Genomic DNA, 19,351 nt, shown 5'->3' with positions numbered 1-19,351 from the left:
CTGGGACATGGGAACGGGATGATGAAGAAGCTGCCCCATCCCTGGCAGTGTTCAAGGCCAGGTTGGAGACAGGGGCTTGGAGCAACCTGCTCTAGTGGAAGGTGTCCCTGCCCGTGGCAGGGGTTGGAACTGGAGGAGCTTTAAGGTCCCTTCAAACCTAAACCATCCCATGATCCATTCTGTACAAGAATCCTGGTTTACCAAGGACTGATCACACATTGGACTCTTCCAGAACCCTGTAATCAAGAGCACATGTTACTGATTAACTGGCTTTTCATGTGTCACCATGTTCACCTCTGCTCTGGGCAGCAGAGGCTAAAGCAGAAGGAATTCCATCATCCCATTGGCACATCCATCACCCCCCCAGCACCAAGCCATGGACCTGGCTCAGGTGCTGGTTTCAGCTCAAAACCTTTGCGAGCCCCTGGAGAAACATCTCTGAAGGTGAATCCATGATGGAGAGGGACCAGGAGCCTCCTGTGGGCTGACCCAGCCCAGCTCTCTCAGCCTGGCTCCAGAGCAGAGCTGCTCCAGCCCTCACAGCATCTCCGTGGCCTCCTCTGTATTCGCTCCAGCAGCTCCACGTCCCTCTTGTGCTGCCACCCCAGAGCACAGAGCCCCTCACCTACCAACCCCCAAAGTCAAACCTGATTCATTCCCAAGGTCTATGGAGCAAACACTGCCCCCAAACCACCTCATTCCCAAATAACACAGTGAGCAAAGGGGGTTCCACCACCTCAACCATCCCTTGGTTGTACGGATGAGTTGTCCATCTGGTTGCACTCCCATCACTGGGATTAAACTGCCTCAGTTTACCCCAACAAGAAACCAACATATTAAGTCTTCCCAAACGCACCCCAGTGGCTCATTCCTGGTTTATTTGGGAATAAGGCTCCTTAAGGAGAGACCTTAGAGCAGCCCCAGTGCCTAAAGGGGCTACAGGAAAGCTGGAGAGGGGCTTTGGACAAGGGCCTGTAGGGACAGGACAAGGGGAATGGCTTTAACCTGCCAGAGGGGAGACTGAGATGAGCTCTTAGGCAGAAGCTCTTCCCTGTGAGGGTGCTGAGGCGCTGGCACAGGGTGCCCAGAGAAGCTGTGGCTTCTTCCCATGACGCCTGTGTGACAAAGCCTGAACCCAGAGCCAGGCCCTTGGCTCCTTCCGGGATCCACGTGGATAAATCCCTGCTCGGATCAGCCCCGTCACTGCGCTGGCACTGGGAGGGGTTATAAATACCCTCCATGAGCCGTGCCAGGAGGTGCTGAGAGGGGACAAGCACAAGCCCGCCCTGGGAACAGGCACGGAACGACCCATGGGACCATGGGATTGTGGCATGGGATGATGGGAAATTAAAGCTGCTCCAGCTCCAACCCCTGCCACGGGCAGGGACACCTTCCACTAGAGCAGGTTGCTCCAATCCCCTGTCTCCAACCTGGCCCTGAACACTGCCAGGGATGGGGCAGCTTCTCCATCACCCATTCCAGTGTCCCAGCACCCTCACAGGGATAACTATCCTCTGATTTCCCATCTCAACCTCCCCGCTTTCAGCTCAAGCCCATTCCCTGCTGTGTTCCAGAGCTTGGGGGTGTCGGAGGAGCCAAAATCCTGCTGCCCGGAGCCGGGATGAGTGCAGGCTTTAATATAGCCATGAGCAGCACATCCCGGGGTCAGCGCCCGGGGGCATAGGAATGCCCCAGCTAATCCCGACGGCTATTTAGGGAAGCGGAGCAGAAGGAGGCCCTTTGCACAGTGCCCTGGCATTCCTCCAGGTCCCGCCTGGGTGCATTCCCAGCCCGGCGCCCGCTCCTTCCCGGCCGCTCCGGTACCAAACCCGCATGGATCCGGGATGGAGGGGAGCGGGCAGAGCTCTGCCCTCACCCCACAGGCACAAACATCCATAGGGATGGGTGAGGAGCGGGCCCCGGCCGCTCCTCCTCCCTCCCGCGGCGCTCGGAGCGGTGGGATGATCCGTCGGGAAGGCATTCGGAGCCGGTGATCTCAGGGAGCAGCAATGCGAGGGAGCTGCCAACGCGCTGCTGGAGCCCCGGGAGCGCCGCTTCCACAGGGAGAAATGTCCTTGTCCGAGCACGGAGCCGTAACCGGGCACCCGGAGTGGGGCTCCGGACAGGGGATGAGGGTGGGAATGATGCTTCCAGCTCATCCCTGCTCCCATTGGGAGTGGGGTGCGTGCCAAAGGGGTGCTGAACCCCTCAAATCCCTCCTGTTTCCCATCCCCAACAGCTTGCCACAGGCACAGTGGAGGGAAGCACGGAATGAGTGTGAAATGCCTGAAACTTGGATTAGGATTTGTTTCCCTGCGTGTTTTTTAAGGAATAAAGGAGTTTTGTGCTCTTGACCTTGTCCCCTCCATTGGGATGCGTCCTCTTCCCGATGCTGTTGGATGAAGCTGCCTTCCCGTGCTCCAGGGTGTTGGATTTTCCCATTCCCTGGCTCTCTGCTGAATCAGGGATCTTAAGCCAAAACCAATAGGGAAAACAGGGAATTCCTGTTTCCGGAGCAGATTGATTGAATTAAAGCCATTTAAATCATTCCAGTGAATCTCCAGCTAAATCCTCCAATGAATCTCAGTCCTTAACCATGGTGTTTGCTTGTTTTAATCAGTTCCTTATGGATACTATCAGGAAGCAGCCACCAGGATGTGCCCACATCCCTGTGCAAGGGATGGGAATCCCCTGAGGCCAACCGTGTTTCCCCAGAGGGGCCATCCCAATGCTGCAGGATACCCTGGACTCAACCCATGGATCCCTCCTCCCCCTCTGGTGCTGAGGATCCAAAGCAAAGCTGGTCCAGTCTCCCTCTCCTGGAAAACCAGGATATTTCTGTGTCGTTTCAGCCCCTCAAGCACACAACACCCTGACAGAGCTCTTTGCCGTAGTGCTTCCATGTTATCCCTCCAAAGGGAACACAGCAGCACCCCAATGGCACAGGGGGTCGGGTGCTGGTGCCTACCACATGGGGACCCCTCTTGGTGCTTCCTGACTGAGCTCATCCCTTAAATCAGCACCGGGATCCAGCCTTTGGATGGATTCAGCCGCCGGGAGTTAAACACGAGCAGCTCCTGCCCATAAAAAGGAAAGGGCTTTGGGCTTGGAATCACGGAGCCGCGCACGCAAGCAGTGGGGAATGCTCCCGAAGGATGGGTGCTGGGAGAAGGGACCTGGCACCATTCCCACAGCAGGGCTTCATCCCTGCCATCCGAAGGGGAAAACATGCTCAAAGCTTCACTTTGTGTGATTCCACTCCTTGGGAATATGGTCCTGCTGCCCAACACGCATCCCGGACCTGGGGTTAGGACTATGGAAGTGGTGGTGTCCATCATTCATCAAGTGGGCCACAGATTCCTGCCTATCTCATGGCACTGGGGCAGAGCTGCTCCAGTCAAGGCATAGCCCAAACTGAGGGTCCCTGGGAGCTGATTGGACATTCCCTCCTGGAATGAGGTGAGGAAACCAGGATCAGGACAGCAAATCACCTCCAGAATCAGCATTGGGACCCACCGGAGGAGCCTGAATGGGGGGAAGGAAAAATGGGAAGTCATTCCCATTGGAAAGCCACATGTTCCAGGCAGGAAGAGGAACATCACCTCACTGGAGACACGGTCTGGGAGATCAAATCCTCACTTAATGGGTTGGGTAAGGAGGTGCTTGCATGAGGAGAACAGACAAAGCCAGTACCACCGGTGACCATGTACCTACTGCACAGGAACACGAGGTTCTGAGGTTCTCCTCATGGATCTCCTCATTGTTCTTGTCATCAGCACTGGTTGCAGTTCTGGTGTCCTCAGCATAAAAAGGACATGGAGTTGCTGGAGCAAGCCCAGAGGAGGCCATGAGGACGATCAGGGCTGGAGCACCTCCCCTAAGGAGAGAGGCTGAGAACATTGGCTCTGGAGAAGAGAAGCTGCGTGGAGACCTCAGAGCAGCTTCCAGTGTCTGAAGGGGGCTACAAGGATGCTGGAGAGGGACTCTTCATCAGGAACTGCAGTGATAGGACAAGAGGTGATGGGTTCAAACTGAAACAGGGGAGATAAGGCAGAAGCTCTTCCCTGTGAGGGTGCTGAGGCGCTGGCACAGGGTGCCCAGAGAAGCTGTGGCTGCCCCATCCCTGGCAGTGTTCAAGGCCAGGTTGGACACAGGGGCTTCAAGCAACCTGCTCTAGTGGAAGGTGTCCCTGCCTGTGGCAGGGGTTGGAACTGGAGGAGCTTTAAGGTCCCTCCCAACACAAACCATTCCATGATCCTTCCTTTCCTCTTCTCCTTCATTCACCACCCATACCGCCCTCAACCACTTCCGATGTCCCCAGGATCCATCCTTCTGTCCACCCTTAGGTTGATCTCCACCAGCCTGATGGCACGGAGCAGGACAGCGACCTGGGAGCAGGCATGGGCAAGGATGTCCATGAGGGGATCCCCCAGGTCCTGGAGGCCACGGAGGAGCCTCAGCAGGAACAGCAGCAGTGGCTGCAGGAGGCTGCTGAACGTGGCCAGAAGGAGGGGCTTCAGGACGTGGTCACCGATGGCTGTCACCAGCCCAACCAGCAGCACCTGCAGAGAGGGGGGTTTGGGTTGAAATACTTGGGTTTGGGGTGTATTTGGTGGCTTTTGGTGGCCTGAGGTGTGGTGGGGACACTGTGAGGAGCAAGTTAATGGCAAGGACCTCCCCATTCATCTGAGAGACACCAAAACTGAGACCAAGAGGCAAGAATCTCACTATGGGAGAAGATGGAGGTAGTTGAAGAACATGAAGCTTCTCCTCTCAAAACTGGTGTGTTTTGACATGGAAATACCCACAAGAAAGGAAGGAGAAGGCTTGTACTCAGGGTGGTCACCACCCCTCATCACCTCCCTTTGCCTTGTCCCCACTGAGCCACTCCAGACCAAGCATATCAATGGTTGGATGGTTCCTGGTTTCGGGACATCACCAGGGGGTTTGGAGAGGAAACCTTCTGGGTCAGCCTCAAACATGTTTCCCATTGCACCCAACCTGCTCAAGGGCAGGCTGGACACAGGGGCTTGGAGCAACCTGCTCTAGCGGAAGGTGTCCCTGACCATGGCAGGGGGTTGGAACTGGAGGAGCTTTAAGGTCTCTTCCATCCAAAACCATTCCATGGTTCCATGATTCCACCATCAACCATTCTGTATTTCTGGCCTTGGGGATTTGGGTTTCTTTGGAGAACAAACCCATAAACATCTCCACCCTGAGCCTGAGCTTCAACAAGCCACAGATCATCAAGGCAAAGGGGATTGATGGATAAAACTCAACAGAGACTCAATGAGATGGAGGAGCCTCCATTGGAGGCTGGAGGGATCAAGTGCTCACCTGGACCACAGATTCACCGAGGAATCGAACCAGCTCAACCAAGAAGGCAGCAAAACCATTGACCAGGAGCCGTGGGATGGAGAAGCATTCCCTCAGCTTCTGCTGAAGCATCTGCTTGGAGCTGTCATGGAAAGAAGGAGACATGAACCCACTGAATGAATGGAGCCCAGGACATCAGCGGTCTTGAGGAGCACTTGGATGTCATAGAATCATGGAATGGTTTGTGTTGGAAGAGACCTTAAAGCTCCTCCAGTCCCAACCCTTGCCACGGGCAGGGACACCTTCCACTAGAGCAGGTGGCTTCAAGCCCCTGTGTCCAACCTGGCCTTGAACACTGCCAGGGATGGGGCAGCCACAGCTTCTCTGGGCACCCTGTTGTCTCACCAGTGCACACTGGAGCATCTCCCACCCAAGCTGGTTTTGAACCATCCTGGAGGCACCATCCCCAGTGCTGTGGGACCTGGATAATGATGGGATGCCTGGAAAACCCCCTGGAAGAGAGGTGTTCTCCATCCTGCATCCAGCTCTGGGGCAGCAGCACAAGAGGGACGTGGAGCTGCTGGAGCGAGGCCAGAGGAGGCCATGGAGATGCTGTGAGGGCTGGAGCAGCTCTGCTCTGGAGCCAGGCTGAGAGAGCTGGGCTGGGTCAGCCTGGAGAAGAGAAGGCTCCTGAAGGGGAGACCTTAGAGCAGCTCCAGTGCCTAAAGGGACCAGGTTGGACGAGGCTGAGTGGGAAGAGGCCACCAAATCAGGGCTGAGAAGGAGCCAAAGGGGGTGTCTTGCCGCCCTTTAATTAACTGATGATCCAATAACTCCGTGCTCTGAGGCAGCCACCGCATTCCCGGAGGTGGGAATGCCGCGCGCTCCCTCTCACGGCCGCCGGGAGAGGCTAAACCGAGGTTTCCCCTCCCATGAATACAAACAGAGCTGGAAAACGCTGGGAAGGGGGAACCGGTGCCGGGTCGGGAGCAGAACACGCTGTTGGGGACGGTTTCGGTTCCCGGTGGATGGAGCGAAGGTGGAAGCGTTTCCTCTGGGATTTCACTCTGGGTTTGGATAACCCCAAAATACCTTTTTTTCCCCAAAATAAGAAAATGAAAAGGAAAGTTAACTCTCTGCACTTCCCGGAGCACGGAGCGGGTAGGAACAGGGGTGGGGAGGGGAAAACCCCGCGCCCGACCCGTTTCCTTCCGCTTTCCCCAACCCTCTGGCCAGAAGCAGCTAAAAATAAGTGGAAAAGCCCAAAATTTGCAAGTTAAAGCCGCGGTTCTCCCTAAAAGGGGAAGCGCGCCCGGCCCCGCACCACGTCACCCCCAGGGCCCCCCCCCGCACACCCCCGCTACCGGTCCTGGGGTCTGCTCCCGGGGCCGGGGGAACCGGCGGGGTCCCCAGAAGCATCGCGCTGACCCCGACGGCGGCGTGGCGCGCCCTGAGCCATGAGAGGGGCGCGCCGTTGGATAAGCCACGCCCACAGCGCTAAACCACGCCCACCATGCGACTCAAAACACGCCCACCACTTGAAAGCACATTGCTACTCCACCCCCCCAAGCCACGCCCATCACGTTGCCAGGCAACAGCCCCGCTGATGGGCGGGGCTAAGGGGAAAAAGGGGCGCCCACGGGTGCGTGACAGCGAGCGCAGCCAATGAGAGCAGAGGGAGGGGCCCCGCCCGCGCCCCCGCGCCGCGCCCACCCGGAAGCGCCGAGCAGCGGCAGCGAACGCCGACAGGAGCGTGGTGAGTCCCGGAGTCGGTTCCGGCGCGTGTGACCGTTTGTGACCGTTTGTGGCCGTTTGTGACCACGTAACCGTGTTTGTCCATGTGTGACCGTGTAACCGCGTGTGTCCGTGTGTCTGTGACCATCTGTGTGACCGTTTGCGATCATGTGTGTGACCGCGTCTGACCGTGTGTGTGTCCATGTCCTGTGTCACAGTCCCATATCCCCATATCCTCATGTCCCCATATCCCCATGTTCCATATCCCATGTCCATGTCCCCATTACCATGTCCCATGTCCTCATATCCACATGTCCCATGTTCATTTCCCCATATCCACATGTCCCATATTCCATGTCCTTGCCCCCATGTCCCACGCCCATATATCCCCATATCCCATGTGCCCATACCCCAACACCCCCATGTCCCCCATCAGTTTCGTTTCTCTGCAGCAGCTGCAGGTTCTGCTTTTGGGTGCTGGGTCACACGCACACCCACACCCACACCCATGGCATGAGCTGCCCAGGGCTCAGCCCTCTCACACGTGTTACAGGGCAGACGGGGCCTCGGCACCTCGTACACATGCACACACACACATCACAAGCCGGCCAGGCTTCGGCCCCTCACATGTGTCATGAGCCACGTGGGCCTCAGCCGCTCGCACACAGACACATTACACACACACACACGTGTCATGAGCTGGCAGAGCCTCAGCCCCTCGTTCACACGTGTCACAAGTTATCCAGGTCTCAGACTCTCACCCATGTCCCACAGCTGTGCCCTGTGTCCCTTAGCCCGTGTTATCCCCTGTCCTGTGTCCCTTAGCCTGTCATCCTGTATCCGTTAGCCCATGTTATCCTGTGTCCCGTGTCCCTTAGCCCATGTTATCCCATGTCCTGTGTCCCTTAGCCTGTGTTATCCTGTGTGCCTTAGCCCACGTTATCCCATGTCCCTTAGCCCTTGTTAACCTGTGTCCCTTATGCTGTTTTATCCCTTCTCCCTTAGCCCATGTTATCCCGTGTCCCTTAGCTTGTATTAACCTGTGTCCCTTAGCCCACGTTACCCCGTGTCCCTCAGCCCGCGTTATCCCGCGGGATGAGCGCCCCTCCGCGGCGCGTGCGGCTGCGGCCCTGGCTCGAGGCGCAGGTCAGCAGCCGGCGCTTCCCCGGCCTGCGCTGGCTCGACCCCGGGCGCCGCCGCTTCGCCATCCCCTGGAGACACGCGACCCGCAGCCCCCCGGAGCCCCCCGAGCAGCACAGCATCTTCAAGGTGAGCGGCGGGGGCACCGCGGGCACCGGGGCGGATACATGACAGAGGTGATGGGGTGGGTAATGCGCCTGGACATGGGATGGGCTGACAATGGGGATGAGGGATAGGGGTGACAAGAAGGACATGGGGGACATGGGCTGGGGGTGGTGGAGGGACAATTGGGACATGTGGGATACAAGATGGAAGTGATAGGGAGACACAGGGTAGGAATGATGGGGTGACATGGGGAATAGGGGTGATAGTGGGAACAGAGGATTGGGTGACAGGGAAGATGGGGTGACAAGGGGGATGTGGGGGACACAAGATGGAGGTGATGGGGTGACAAGAGGGACACAAAATGGGGGTGATGGGATGACCATGGGAATGTGGGATGACAGTGAGGGGGTGATGAGGAAGGGGTGGGAGATGGGGGTGATGGGATGAGAAGGGAACTTGGGACGGGGGTGCAGGCGCTATGGGGTGACCGTGGGGCTTCGCAGGCGTGGGCGCAGGAGACGGGGCGGTTCCGGGAGGGGCAGGACGAGCCGGACCCCGCCAAGTGGAAGGCGAACCTGCGCTGCGCGCTCAACAAGAGCCGCGACTTCCGCCTCCTCTTCGACGGCACCAAAGCGGCGCCGCTGCGGCCGTACAAAGTCTATGAGCTCTGCGACCGGCCCCCCCGTGGCACCGGTAACGGGGGACGGGGCGGACCGGGGGGTTTGGGCATCCCGGGGAGCCCAGCACCACGCAAGGACCCAGCACCCTATGAAGCTCCAGCACCCCATAAGGATGCAGCGCCCCATGAGTCACCCACACCCCATAAAGATCCAGCGCCCCACAAGGAACTGGCACCCCATAAAGACCCAGCACCCTACAGTACCCCAGCACCCCAGGACACTTCAGTGCCCCATAGAGACCTGACACCCCATGAATCCCCTACACCCCAAGAGGCTCCAGCACCCCAAAAAGCTTCAGCACCCCACAAGGACCCCACATCCTGCAGTGCCCCAGCACCCCACAACCCACGAGAAGCCCTGGCACCCCATAGGGACCCAGGACCTCTCAAAGCCCCTGCACCCCAGGAGGCAGCATAACCCTATGAAGCTCCAGCAACCCACAAGTCCCTGGCACCCCATGAGGTCCCAGCACCCTACAAGTCCCCAGCACCCTGTGGAGCCTCAACACTCCACAAGTCCTTAGCACCCCACAACTCCGCCTGCACCCCAAAATGCCCCAGTACCCTATAACGCCCCGGCACTCTAAGCCCTCCCATCCATCTCCCCTTGCAGATGGGGGGCCCGAGGATGACTACGACTACACTGAGGAGGAGGAAGATGTCAACCAGGTACCTGGTGATGGGGGGTCAGGGTGGGGAGACCCCAAAGTGGGGACACCTCGGGGGGTTGGGGGTGTCTCTGCACCCCAAATCCCCATAACCACCCATTTCCCCCTGCAGCTGCAGATGACAGCTCTGAGCATCAGTGGTGAGTGAGGGCAATGGAGGGATGTGGGGAGCACCCATGGGACCATGGTCACCCTCTGACCCCCCCCCTCTGTGCCCTAGACACCCATCACGGGGGGGACCTGCTGCCCCCTTTCAGCAGTGGCTGCCCCATGGGACCCTTCGTGCCACCCCCCCTGCCTGCGGAGCTGGGGAGCACCCATGGGACCCCAATGGAGCTGGGGGGTGCCCACGGGACCCCCGAGCTGCCCCCCCTTGGGCCGCCACCTGCCTGCCCACTGGAGGCACCCCTGGAGCACCCCATCCCCAACCTGCTCATCAGCCCCCACATGCTGCCACGTGAGGACAGGGGCACTGGGGGGTGGCCATGGGCACGGGATTACCATGGGTTGGCCATGGGTGGGACTGGCCATAGGGTGGCTGGTTGGAGGCAGCCATGGCAGTGCTTGGAGGTGGATGGTTGTGGGTATGGAGTAGTTGGATGGAGGTGGCCATGTGCATGGGGTGACCATAGGGTGGCTATGGGGTGGCCATGGAGTGGATAGATGGAGGTGGCTATAAGTGTGGGATGGCCATAGGGTGGCTGGTTGTAGGTGGTCATAGGTGTGGGGTGGTTGGATGGAGGTGACCATGGGTGGTGGGTGGCCATGGGGCAGCTGAAGGAGGTGGCCATGTGGGGTGGCCATGGGTGGAAGGTTGCCATGGCTTGTCTAGAGGTGGTAGCCACAGGGTGGCCATGGGTATGGGGTAGCTGGATGGAGATGGCCATTGGTGTGGGGTGGCCATGGGGTGAAAGGACAGAGGTGGCCATGGGTGTAGGGTGGCTATGGGTGGCAGGTTGCCATGGGGTGCCTGGAGGTGGATGGCCATGGCTGTGGGGTGGCCGTGGGGTGCTGGAGCTGGTGGCCATGGCTGTGGAGTGGCCATGGCTTGCTCCCCATCACTCACCTCTGTGTCCTCCCGGCAGTGACGGACCTGGAGCTGCAGTTCCAGTACCGCGGGCGCCAGGTCTGCGTCCTCACCATCAGCAACGCTCAGGGGTGCCGCCTGTTCCACGGCAGCCTGGAGCCCAGCGCCGCGCAGGAGGAGCTCTTTGGGCCGCCGGCGCTGGAGCAGGTCCGGTTCCCCGCCACCGACGCCATCCCCAATGAGAAGCAGCGCTTCTACACGCACCAGCTCCTGGACGCCCTGGACCGCGGCCTCATCCTGGAGCTGCAGGGCCAGGACCTCTTTGCCACCCGCCTCTGCCAGTGCAAGGTGTTCTGGACGGGGCCCTGCGCCACGCGCTGCACCGGCCCCAACCCCATCGAGAGGGAGAAGAAGACCAAGCTCTTCAGCCTCGAGGGGTTCCTCAATGGTGGGAGGAGAATGGGGCTACTTGAGGATGTTGGGTGGGATGGGGGGACACAAGGGGGCACATGGGGACGTGGTGGGATGAGGTTGTGATGGGGAGAGAGGGCACACAGGGACATGGTGGGACCAGCTTGGAAGGGGGGACACCAGGTGGCCCATAGGGATGTGGTAGGACCAGACTGAGATGAGAGAACACCAGGCAGAACACGGGAATGTGGTGAGACCAGGTTGGGATAGGGGACACCATGTGGCAGACAGGGACTTGGTGGGATCACACTGGGACAGTGGGACACCAGGTGGCCCATAGAATGTAGTGGGACCAGACTGGGATGGGGGGCCACCAGGCAGCATATGGGGATGTGGTGGGACACCACATGGCACATAAGGATGTGGTGGGACAAGGTTGAGATGGGGGACACCGGTGAGGATGGTGGTGGGACCAGGAGCACCAGGCAGTACACAGGGACATGGTGAGACCAGTATGGGATGGGGGACATGAGGTGGCACATAGGGATGTGGTGGGACCACAGTGGGATGGGGAGACACCAGGCAGTATGTGGGAATATGGTGGGACACCACGTGGCACACAGGGGTGTGGTGGGACCAGGTTGTAATGGAGGACAGCGGTGGAGATGGTGTTGGGACCAGGTTCAGATGGAGGACACCAGGAGCACATGGGGATGCAGCAGGTCCAGGTTGGCATAGGGGACACTATATGCCACACAGAGATGTGGTGGGACAAGGCTGGAATGGGGAAAACCAGGTGGCACAACGGGACATGGTGGGCCAAGGCTGGGATAGGAGCACACCACTAGAGATGCTGGTGGGACTCACCGATAGGATGTCCCATCCTGCCCCTCACCACGGTGCCCATCCCCTGCAGGCCTCATCCTCTTCCAGAAGGGCCAAACCACCACCCCACCACCCTTTGAGATCTTCCTGTGCTTTGGGGAGGAGTGGCCAGACCAGAAGCCCAAGGAGAAGAAGCTGATCACGGTGCAGGTGAGGGGCTGGGGAGGACACGGGGGTGTCCCAGGGTCACACCGTGCTGACCGTGGTGGTGATTCCCAAGGTGGTGCCGGTGGTGGCGCGGCTGCTGCTGGAGATGTTCTCTGGGGAGTTATCCTGGTCGGCCGACAGCATCCCGCTCCACATCTCCCATCCGGACCTCAAGGACAAGATGGTGGAACAGTTCAAGGAGCTTCACAAGCTTTGGCAGAGCCAGCAACGGCTGCCACCACCACCACCAGTGGTGGCACAACCAGCGTCCGGCCCCACCGCCAGTAGCTGGGTGCTGCCCCAGTGATGTGGGGGGACACAGGAAGGTGGAAACCACCACCATGAAGGCCTTTGGGGTGGTGACCCTCCATCCTGCCACCATCCAGGGCAATGGAGATGGGGCCACCCATCCTGATCCCTTGGGTGCTGCCACCTCCTTGGTGCAGGGTGGAGGTGGGATGAGGCCACGCTGGACCTGAAACCCCCTCAAGCTGGAGTTGTGGCCACCAGCTCAAGCTCCCCTCAATGAAGAAGCTCCCACGAGCTCGGAGAGAAGACCCAGGGCGGAATTTGGGGTTTTCAGTTCTCTTTGTTCCAGGTTTTTTGTGGTTTTTATTGTTCTCGAGATGGCTACAACACCCCTGGAGGGCCCAGCATGCGCCCCAGCCCCGGCCCCGCGCGCAGCTTCACCCCGCCACGAAACCCAGAGAACCCCAAATCAAACCAAAGAAACCCCCAAAACAAGAAGAAAAAACCCCAAAATAGAATATATATTTCAAGAGTCTGGCCTGCCTGCGTCTTCTCCAGGAGGTCACCACCAGGCAGGACGCGGCAGCGCAGGGAGGGCCAAGCCATGGCCTTCCACTAAACCTGCTTTAAACCCTGACCTTGCCTCAAATAATGCTCAATTCTTGCTTTTCTTGGTCATTTTTTGCTGCTTTTCCAATTTTTTTTGGTGTGTCTCCATGGCACAAAGTTCTTCCTCTTCGTGCTCTTCTACCAAGCAAATTCATTTCCCTCTGGTTGGTGTTTTGGTGGTGGTGGGTTGGTTGAGCTGGTTGTTGAGTTGAGCTGGTCGTAGAGTTCAGTTGGTTGCTCTGCTGGTTGTGTGGTTGAGTTGGTTGGGTTTGCTGAGTTGATTGGTTGACTTGGTGGTTGGGTTGGTTGACTGGTTGAGTCGATTGGTTGGTTCAGTTGGGTTGGTTGGATTGGTTGAGGTTCATTGGTTGAGCGGTTGACTGGGTTGGGTTGGTTGGGTTGAACTGGTTGAGTGGTTGGGTTTTCTTCCCCCCTCCCTATTGTTTGGTTTCTCGTTTCGGAAGCCGACCTTCGGGAAGCGAATCCGCCGGGATACTCACGCTGTCCTCCCGCCAGCTACAGGCAGTGGAAGAGCCCTGTGGCCACGATGAACTTTGCTGATGGTGGGACACGTTCTTGGGGTTTTCTTCGTTTCCTGTCTTTGAATTCAAAGACATTCCTGGGCAAGTTGGGAAGGGCAAGACCCTCTTCCCATCTGCCTCTTCCAGGTTGGCACAGCCCCATGGATGTGACCATCACCCACTTGTGGTCCCAGTGGTGGCTCTTACCTGGGAGACAGGCGCCATGCCGGAGCTATCGGAACAGGCGGGTGAAGTCCCTCAGAGCCCAACAGACTTGTCTACATTCCTCACCGCTGCAAGACAAGGGGGAGGACATCAGGGGCACATCATGGGGTGACGTTAAGGGGATGTTTGGGAAGTGGGAGTGGTATCCTGCACCCGGCATGGGACATCTTGATGGTATGTGATAGTGACCAGGAGCATGGCAGCTTGGCACTGGGATGGTGGGGAATGGCAGATGTTGGATAAAATGCGGTCAAAAGCCTCCATGACCATCACTGGAGGGGACACATAACATGAACCCAGCTCTGAAGGGCTCAGAAGACCAGATAAACCTGCTCAGTGATGGAAAGGGCAACACTGTGCCCCTCAAAGCAAGGCTTTGGGAGTGTTCAAGGCCAGGTTGAACGGAGCTTGGAGCAACCTGCTCTAGTGGAAGGTGTCCCTGCCTATGGCAGAGGGTTGGAACTGGATGAGTTTTAAAGTCCCTTCCAACCCAACCCATCCCATGACTCTCACCTCGTGACCTGCTTGTGGAAGTCCGTGAGCTGTTTGTGTGTGACCTGGATGGCTCCTCCCGTCGTTTCCTTTGGTAGACCCTTCAGTGAGTTCTCCAGCCAGCGGCAGAAGGTCTGCGGGAAGCAGAAGGACAAAACTCAGGCTATGGAGCCACATCCAGCTCCTGCATCCCGGTTTGGGGGAGTTTTGGGATCAGTCCATGCCCATCACCACCTCCCCATGCTGTCCCCTCACCGGCCGGTCGATCTGCATGATCTCCCAGAGCACCTCGGCAACATCAGGCAGGGTGTAGGGCGGGAGGCAGAAGCAGCATGTGTGCAGGAGCTGGTTGACAAGCTGCTGGCCCAGTTGGTTCATCACCTGGTTGATGAGCTCCTTTCGCACTTCAAAGTCTTCCTCGTGCTGTGGGAGGAAGGAGAAACGGGGTGAGAGGAGCCTGAGGATGGGGACATGGTGCTCTTTGCTTGATGGCTTGGCTACAGCAGTGAGACAACCCTCATGGGGGACCACAGTGGCAAAGGATGATGAGGATGGCATTCCAGCTCCATGGAGGAAGACCTTCCCCACTGAGGAACACAACTCACATCATTGGCCACCCCGGTGTGGATGAGATCCCGTAGGAACTTCATGACACTGCAGTTGGCATCCCGGTGATCCAAGGTGGTGGCAGCAATGGCCCATTGCAGGATGGGGATCATCACTTGGCTCCGTAGCAAGGTGACAGGGCTGCGCTGGATAAACCTGGCCAGGCAGAGCACACACAGTCACTACCAGCCTGCCCATCCCCAGGAGAAGGCAGGACCTTCTCCCACTCTATGATTGCCCCCATGAGTGCTTGAGGACCAAAGAGATAGGGTTGGGGTGTCCCGGTGCAGCAGAACGTGGTTACCTGGCTGCTAGTCGAAAGAGGTCGTCCACGGTGTCAGGGTGGTTCTGAAGGCCATTGGGTTGCTCTAGGAGTTGGAAGGTAGGGATGCACAGCGCCTAGGACAAGGGTTGTGGGGAATCCATTAGTTGGGATTACACACCAAACTGCTGGGATCTCTGACAGGGAGATGTCCAGCATGGACCACAACAGGGTGGATCAGGCCCTGGGTTCTCCCAGCAGCCACCATTTACATTGGAGATTAGGAATTCCTTCACCCAAAGGGTTGTCCAGCATTGAAAGAGGCTGCCCAGGGCAGTGGTGGAGTCACCATCCCTGGAGGGGTTTAAGAGACGAGTAGATGTGGCACTTGGGGACATGGTTTAGTGGTGGGCTGGACAGTGCTGGGTTAATGGTTGGACTCAATGGTCTTAAAGATCTTCTCCACCCTGTCCATTGGGTAGTTGAGGTGGGAACCCACCTGCAGCATGTCGAGCAGCCCCTGCCTGCAGCCTTCCTCCATGCCGTACTCGTCCACCAAGATGCTGCCCAGGTAGAGGAAACAGGAGTGCTGGTGGGCCCTGTAGACATTCACCATCTGTGGGGAGACACAGGAGACACTCCATGGTGAGCCATGGGAGGATGAAGCCGTCTGGTTACCTCCCAGCATCCCAAACAGGATCTCCATGATGTTCCCACAACTCCCTTGAGAAAATCCAGCTCTTGTTGAGCACCAAGACAACATCCCAGCTTGAAAGACCTTCCCCCAACCCCAAGGGATGGTCTGAAGTACTTGCCCTGGTCTCATCTGGTCCTTCAGAGCATCTCCATTCTGCAGCTTCCAAAGCCAACACAGCTTCTCCTTGCTTTTCACCCTTCCTTAGCCCCATGGAAGCATGAAGAGGACACCCAATGTTGGACTGAAGAGTCACCTCTTCAAGGAGCCTCACCATGTGGAGTTTCACACATACCTTTCAAATCACAGCTACACCTACAGGGCTCCAGCCTACAGAGCATCCATCAGGCAGAGCTCAGCTCTTTCCTGCAGCTTAAAGGCTCTCTCTGCTCCTCAAGGATTTATGTAGGAGGTTCCCAAGACCACCAGCATCTACCACAGTCTGGCCATGCACCACTGTGTGACCAGCTGCCCACATGACCAACTGGAGACTGGTAACAACTGATGTCCCTAAGGGGTTTGTGTTGGACAAATCCTGTTCAACATCTTTGTCACAACATGGACAATGGGATTGAGCAGCCTCAGTGAGTTTGTGATGACACCGAGCTGTGTGGTGTGGTCAACACTGTGGAGGGAAGAGATGGGATCCAGAGGGACCTGGACACACTTGAGATGTGGCCAATACTTGAGCTCAGAATCCCCTATGTGCTGGGCTGCGTCAAAAGGAGTATGAACAGCAGGTTGAGGGAGGGGATCCTGCCCCTCTGCTCTCGTGAGACTCCACTTGCAGCACTGTGTGCAGTTCTGGTGTCCTCAACATCAGAAGGACATGGAACTGTTGGAGCAAATCCAGAGGCCACGAGGATGATCAGGGGACTGGAGCACCTCCTGTATGGAGAGAAGCTGAGAACACTGGGACTGTTGAGCCTGGAGAAGAGAAGCTGCGTGGAGACCTCAGAGCAGCTCCCACTGTCTGAAGGGGGCTACAAGGATGCTGGGGAGGGACTATTCATCAGGGACTGTAGTGACAGGACAAGGGGTAATGGGTTCAAACTGAAACAGGGGAAGTTCAGGCTGGAGATAAAGCAGAAGTTCTTTCCTGTGAGGGTCCTGAGATGCTGGCACAGGGTGCCCAGAGAAGCTGTGGCTGCCCCATCCCTGGCAGTGTCCAAGGCCAGGTTGGACACAGGGGCTTGGAGCAACCTGCTCTAGTGGAAGGTGTCCCTGTCCGTGGCAGCAGGGTTGGAACTGGAGGAGCTTTAAGGTCCCTCCCAACACAAACCAGTCTGGGATTCTGGTGTTCTAAGAGGTTTCTGGATGCAAACCCCAAGCTGGGGGTGTCGGGGGGGGTGGGAAGGTGCTGAGGAGGTGGTGTCCATACCTGGGTGACGAGAGGCTGCAGCAGGGCAGCAGAGCCTTTGCCCACGCAGCGCACAGCAAAGCGCAGGCAGCGGCAGCACCGCTCCACGATGCGGTTATCGGCACTGTGCTTGTTCAGGGTCTCCGACAGCACGGGCCAGATCTGGGGGTGGGGACATAGGAGAGGGGTTAAAGCTCAACCTGGTACATGGGGTATCCCCATCACATCACTCTCATCCCTGTACCCTCAGGTAGATGCCACTCATGTCCCAAACCAAGGGGCACTTCTGTTCTGGGACACATGTATCAGCTTTATGGAGGAGTAACCACCTCAAGAGTAGGTTAACACCTCCAGTGCTCCAAACCTCACAAGAGAAGGGATGTTAAAGAACCTGGGACATTCCCAGAGCCAGGTGGGGTTTGAAGACCCAAATCCTGCCCCAATCCCTGTTTCCAGGAGGGAAGAAGGTCCACCGGCAGCTCAGAGGAGCTCAACACTTCCAGTGCTCCAAACCTCACAAAAGCAGGGACCATAAAGCATCTGGGACATTCCCAGTGCCACGTGGGGTTTGAAGACCCAAATCCCTGCTTCCACGAGGGAAGGGGCTCCACCAGCAGCTCCTCTCCCCAGTGCAGAGGTGATGTTGGAGACTTCCATCCATCCCCCTGCAGAAATTCCTTCCCCATATCCATCCCCACAAGCACTTACTTCCTGAATGACTTTTTGGCACGGATGGATCTGTCCATTTTCTACAATGGGGTTGGTGTGTCTGGGGAAAGAAGCGAAGATTCCATGTTATCTTTATCAAACACATGGGTTTGGTGGTCAGAAGATGGGTTTGGAGCCCCAAGCACCCACCAAAGCTGCTGGAAAAGGACCAAAAACTGCCTTAGAAGGGCTGGAAAACCTTGAACATGGTAAAGAAGCCCATAAGAAGAAGAACTCCATTCTTTTTGGGTCCAGAGGGAAATGCCACCACTAACAGGGTTTAAGTCCTGGGATGGTCAGGTTGGACTCACAGCTCATGTCCTAGCCCCTTGTTCCTTACCTAAATATGACAGCGAGTCGATCCAGGGGCACAGTAGGGTCTGAGGAGAGGCCATTGCTTGGCTCCTGAGAGAGCAGCTGGAAAACAAGGGAAAATGATGGGATTTGAGGGCTTTGGGCAGCCCCACTCCAAATGAAGACTGAATAAACACTGCCTGGCACCAGAGCCCACCAGCAGCACCTTCACATCTCTGGACCCGAGCAGAGCAGACAGCTCCTCAGACCTTGCCCAGGCAGCTTCTAGCCTCAGCCACATGCATGAGGTTACTCTGAAAGCTCAGAGCAGCTTCTTTTTGCCTCCTCCCCATTCAGAACCTATTCAAAGGGGTCTCTGAAGGAGAATGGAGAAGAACCAAGGTGGAAGAGAAGCTGCTAGGAGTGGGCAGGAGCTCTCAGGAACCCCTCTTGTGCAGCTCCAGGTCACCCTGAAAAGACACAGGATGGACACATCTCTTTTCTTGAGGCTTCCCTCCTTCTCTCTTGCCATTATCTGAGATTTCTGTTCTGTTATCGTGGATCTGCATGGAAGTGTCACTAAGGTCCACCATGTTTTGGCAACAGGCGGAATGTGACCTTCTGGGACTATGTGTGCAACAGGGGAGTCAAATTCCCATGTTCTCCATCCTGGAGATGCAGGGTAAGAGCTGCCAACTGCATTCAAGGTGGCTTTGGGAAGGCTTTTCGGCTTCTAGCACCTAAACTGACTTCTAGGGACCATTTTCTTCTCATTTAACCCATCCCATGCTCTTCCAGCTGCATAGTTCTCATCCAGGAGAGACCTAGGGACAAGTTTGGTCTCAGTTCTGGTCTCCTCATACACCTCTGGCTTTGAGGACACACAATTGCTGCAGCAGATCAAGCCACCAGGCAAAGATGGAATCACAGCAGCTTGATGGTCTCCATCTATCCCACCCTAATCAGTGATGGACAAGGAGCAGGTCAAGGTAGCTCCCACCAGGACGTACCTTCTTGAGCGCCATCACTTGTACGGCACAGAGTTCACTGAGGCATTCTGCTATCTTCTCCAAGGGGAGCCTGGCCAGGACCAAGGCTGTCCCTGCAAGGCAAGAGGAGACAGGCTCAAGGAGCAGGAATGCAGTTCGGGAATGTGGCTGGGGAAACACAGCATGAGGGAGGTTCCCAAACAGCTCTAGGGAAAAAGCTTCCTGAGACT

General features: G+C 57.3%; 2 protein-coding genes across 3 annotated transcripts in view; one reads left to right on the top strand and one right to left on the bottom strand.

Annotated features, from left to right (window-relative positions):
• Positions 1–7,058: 7,058 nt before the first annotated feature.
• Positions 7,059–12,615, top strand: IRF5 (interferon regulatory factor 5). The gene is made up of 9 exons (XM_080627163.1): positions 7,059–7,072; positions 8,128–8,319; positions 8,799–8,988; positions 9,588–9,643; positions 9,755–9,782; positions 9,863–10,099; positions 10,728–11,117; positions 11,997–12,115; positions 12,186–12,615. The coding sequence occupies exons 2-9, from the start codon at positions 8,146–8,148 to the stop codon at positions 12,417–12,419; spliced, it is 1,428 nt and encodes a 475-aa protein (XP_080483289.1). The 5' UTR covers positions 7,059–7,072; positions 8,128–8,145; the 3' UTR covers positions 12,420–12,615.
• Positions 12,616–12,712: 97 nt separating this feature from the next.
• The window catches only part of TNPO3 (transportin 3), a 28,612-nt gene continuing 21,973 nt past the window's right edge, over positions 12,713–19,351 (bottom strand). The window contains exons 13-23 of one of the 2 annotated variants that reach the window (XM_080627554.1): positions 19,143–19,234; positions 18,179–18,255; positions 17,839–17,899; positions 17,152–17,292; positions 15,576–15,692; positions 15,119–15,213; positions 14,814–14,970; positions 14,464–14,631; positions 14,230–14,342; positions 13,699–13,784; positions 12,713–13,589 (exon numbers count right to left, since the gene is read on the bottom strand). In XM_080627554.1, the coding sequence (XP_080483680.1) occupies positions 13,724–13,784; positions 14,230–14,342; positions 14,464–14,631; positions 14,814–14,970; positions 15,119–15,213; positions 15,576–15,692; positions 17,152–17,292; positions 17,839–17,899; positions 18,179–18,255; positions 19,143–19,234 (1,082 nt within the window). In that variant the 3' untranslated portion in view covers positions 12,713–13,589; positions 13,699–13,723. The remainder of the gene's footprint in view (positions 13,590–13,698; positions 13,785–14,229; positions 14,343–14,463; positions 14,632–14,813; positions 14,971–15,118; positions 15,214–15,575; positions 15,693–17,151; positions 17,293–17,838; positions 17,900–18,178; positions 18,256–19,142; positions 19,235–19,351) is intronic. The other variant, XM_080627553.1, reaches the window with a different exon arrangement.

This window comes from Psittacula echo (genome assembly GCF_963264785.1).
Source record: "Psittacula echo genome assembly, chromosome: 1".
Classification (NCBI taxonomy): domain Eukaryota; kingdom Metazoa; phylum Chordata; class Aves; order Psittaciformes; family Psittacidae; genus Psittacula; species Psittacula echo.
Note: the sequence above shows the minus strand (reverse complement) of the source record. Positions and strands in the feature narration are given on the sequence as shown.

Excerpts from the sequence above, each read along its gene's own strand:
- IRF5 (XM_080627163.1), top strand. The coding sequence starts at position 8,146 with ATGAGCGCCCCTCCGCGGCGCGTGCGGCTGCGGCCCTGGCTCGAGGCG. Across the intron at positions 9,783-9,862 it reads GACAGCTCTGAGCATCAGTG|ACACCCATCACGGGGGGGAC; the intron begins GTGAGTGAGGGC and ends TCTGTGCCCTAG. Across the intron at positions 10,100-10,727 it reads CAGCCCCCACATGCTGCCAC|TGACGGACCTGGAGCTGCAG; the intron begins GTGAGGACAGGG and ends TCCTCCCGGCAG.